This window comes from Apteryx rowi, unplaced genomic scaffold (genome assembly GCF_003343035.1).
Source record: "Apteryx rowi isolate R43461 unplaced genomic scaffold, aptRow1 scaffold_1330, whole genome shotgun sequence".
NCBI classification, from domain to species: domain Eukaryota; kingdom Metazoa; phylum Chordata; class Aves; order Apterygiformes; family Apterygidae; genus Apteryx; species Apteryx rowi.
In genome coordinates, this window is record NW_020447565.1 from 63,869 (window position 1) to 66,721 (window position 2,853).

The 2,853-nt window shown below is 70.3% G+C and overlaps 1 protein-coding gene across 1 annotated transcript in view; it reads left to right on the forward strand.

Annotated features, from left to right (window-relative positions):
* The window catches only part of LOC112961544 (cadherin EGF LAG seven-pass G-type receptor 2-like), a 17,326-nt gene that overhangs the window by 11,989 nt on the left and 2,484 nt on the right, over positions 1-2,853 (forward strand). Inside the window, exons 8-13 of the mRNA XM_026056850.1 lie at positions 650-791; positions 884-1,004; positions 1,087-1,270; positions 1,353-1,454; positions 2,140-2,234; positions 2,366-2,575. Coding sequence (XP_025912635.1) covers positions 650-791; positions 884-1,004; positions 1,087-1,270; positions 1,353-1,454; positions 2,140-2,234; positions 2,366-2,575 — 854 coding nt within the window. The remainder of the gene's footprint in view (positions 1-649; positions 792-883; positions 1,005-1,086; positions 1,271-1,352; positions 1,455-2,139; positions 2,235-2,365; positions 2,576-2,853) is intronic.

The following is a 2,853-nucleotide window of genomic DNA, read 5'->3' on the forward strand; positions in this document are numbered from 1 at the left end:
CAATGCCACCCCCTGGGCACTGCCACCCCTTGGGCAATACTGCACCAGGCACTGTCACCCACTGAGTGCTGTCACCTGGGCACTGCCACCCCTTAGCACTGCTGTCCTGGGCACTGCCATCCCCCTGGCACTGTCATCTGGCCACTGCCACCCCTGGCAATGCCACCCCCTGGGCACTGTCATCCCTTGGGCAATGCTGCACCAGGCACTGTCACCCACTGAGTGCTGTCACCTGGGCACTGCCACCCTCTGGGCACTGCCACCCCCTGCCACTGCTACCCTGGGCACTGCCACCCCCTAGCACTGCTGTCCTGGGCACTGCCATCCCCCTGGCACTGTCATCTGGCCACTGCCACCCCTGGCAATGCCACTGCCTCAGGCACTGCCACCCCTTGGGCAACGCTGCACTAGGCACTGTCACCCACTGAGCACTGTCACCTGGCCACTGCCACCTCCTGCTACCACTACCCTGGGCACTGCCACCTCCYGSCACTGCCACCCTTGGCAATGTCCCCCCCACGGGCACTGCCACCCCTCGGGCAACGCTGCACCAGGACCCCCACCCCACACCCAAGGGTGCTGACCGCCCGGCGCGGGGCACCCGGCGCATGTCCTGAGTTGTGCCCGTTCTCCCACGGTGGCGGCGCAGGCTACTACGGTGACAGCTGCGTCAGCGCCTGCGCCCTCAACCCCTGCGAGCACCGGGCCACCTGCGCGCGCAAGCCGGGCTCCTCGCGGGGCTACGCCTGCGAGTGTCCCCACGGCTACTTCGGGCCCTACTGCGAGCACAAGTGAGTGGTGGCAGTGGTGGCGGGCGGGTGGCCGCGCGCCGGCAATGCCACCGTCCCTGGCCACGCCGTGCCGTGCCCTGTCGCCCGCCCAGGTTCGACCAGCCGTGCCCGCGGGGCTGGTGGGGCCACCCCACGTGCGGCCCCTGCAGCTGCGACGTCGCCAAGGGCTTCGACCCCGACTGCAACAAGACCACGGGCGAGTGCCACTGCAAGGTGAGCGCGCGGGGACGGGGACGGCGCCGGGACAGTGTCGCCGGTCCCCGCCACCGTGCCACGGTCACCTTCCCGCCCGCAGGAGAACCACTACCGGCCGGCGGGCAGCGATGCCTGCCTGCTCTGCGACTGCTACCCCACGGGCTCGCTGTCCCGCGTGTGCGACGCCGCCAGCGGGCAGTGCCAGTGCAAGGCCGGCGTCATCGGGCGCCACTGCGACCGCTGCGACAACCCCTTCGCCGAGGTGACGGCCAGCGGCTGCGAAGGTGGGTGCCGGTGCCAGGGTGCCGCCGGCTGCTCTGTCCCCCCCCCGCCATGCCCAGCCGTGACGCCCGCTTTGCCTCGCAGTCAACTACGACAGCTGTCCCCGTGCCATCGAGGCCAACATCTGGTGGCCCCGGACCCGCTTCGGGCTGCCCGCCGCCGCCCCGTGCCCCAAGGGCTCCATCGGTAAGGTGACAGCAGCCAGGGGGTGATGCCCATGGGGGCGATGCATGCGGGGGGGGGATGCATGCGGGGGGGGATGCATGCGGGGGGGGATGCATGCGGGGGCGATGCATGCAGGGGCGATGCATGCAGGAGCAACGCATGCAGGGGCAATGAACACCGCGGCGATGCATGCAGGGGGGCGATGAATGCCGGGGCGATGCAAGCAGGAGTGATGCATGCGGAGGGGGGGGTTGCATGCAGGAGCAATGCCCGCAGGGGGCGATGCATGCAGGTGCGATGCCTGTGGGAGCGATGCATGCAGGAGTGATGCATGCGGGGGGGGGGCAATGCCTGTGGGAGCGATGCATGCCAGGGCGATGCATGCAGAAGTGACGCCCACGGGGGCAATGCATACCGGAGCAACGCATGCAGGATCAGTGCCCACGGGGGCAATGCGTGCAGGGGGGCGATGCATGCAGGGGTGATGCTTACAGGGGCGATGCATGCAGGATCAATGCCCGCGGGGGCGATGCATGCAGGGACGATGCCCGTGGGGGCGATGCATGCAGGAGCAATGCATGCAGGGGGGCGATGCATGCAGGGGCGATGCCCACGGGGGCGATGCATGCAGGATCAATGCCCGCAGGGGGCAATGCATGCATGCAGGGGGGCGCCCCTGACGCCCGCCCGCTGCCCCCCGGCACAGGCACGGCGGTGCGGCACTGCGACGAGCACAAGGGCTGGCTGCCCCCCAACCTCTTCAACTGCACCTCGCTGGCCTTCGCCGCCCTCAAGGGCTTCGTAAGTGCCCCCCCCCCAAAAATAAAGCTCCCGGGTGTGGGGACGGCGCCGGGAGCCGTACGCCCTCCCCGCCGGCGCCAAAACCCGGCCGGGCCTGGCGGGCGCTGACGCGGCGGGGGGGCACTCGCCAGGCGGAGCGGCTGGTGCGCAACGAGTCGGCGCTGGACACGGCGCAGTCGCAGCGGGTGGCCCTGCAGCTGCACAACGCCACGCGCCACACGGCCGCCTACTTCGGCAGCGACGTGCGCCTGGCCTACCAGCTCTCGGCCCGCCTGCTGCAGCACGAGAGCGCCCAGCGCGGCTTCCGCCTCGCCGCCACCCAGGACGTCCACTTCACCGAGGTGAGCCGCCCGCCGCGGCCCCCCCCTTTCCTTCCTCCCTCCCCGGGGGGCTCTGCAGGGAAGGTGCCTGGACGCCGGGGTGATGGGCACCCTCTTGGCAGGGGGAGTTGTACACTGTACCTGGCATCAGCCGGCAGCGCTGGGTAGCCCTGGTCCACAGAGCCTTGCCGGCAAGCAGGGTCAGGGCGAATCTGTGCCCTGCGGCGGGGTGCCCAGACGCCAGGGTGATGGGCACCCTCTTGGCAGGGGGAGTTTTACACCATACCTGGTATCAGCTG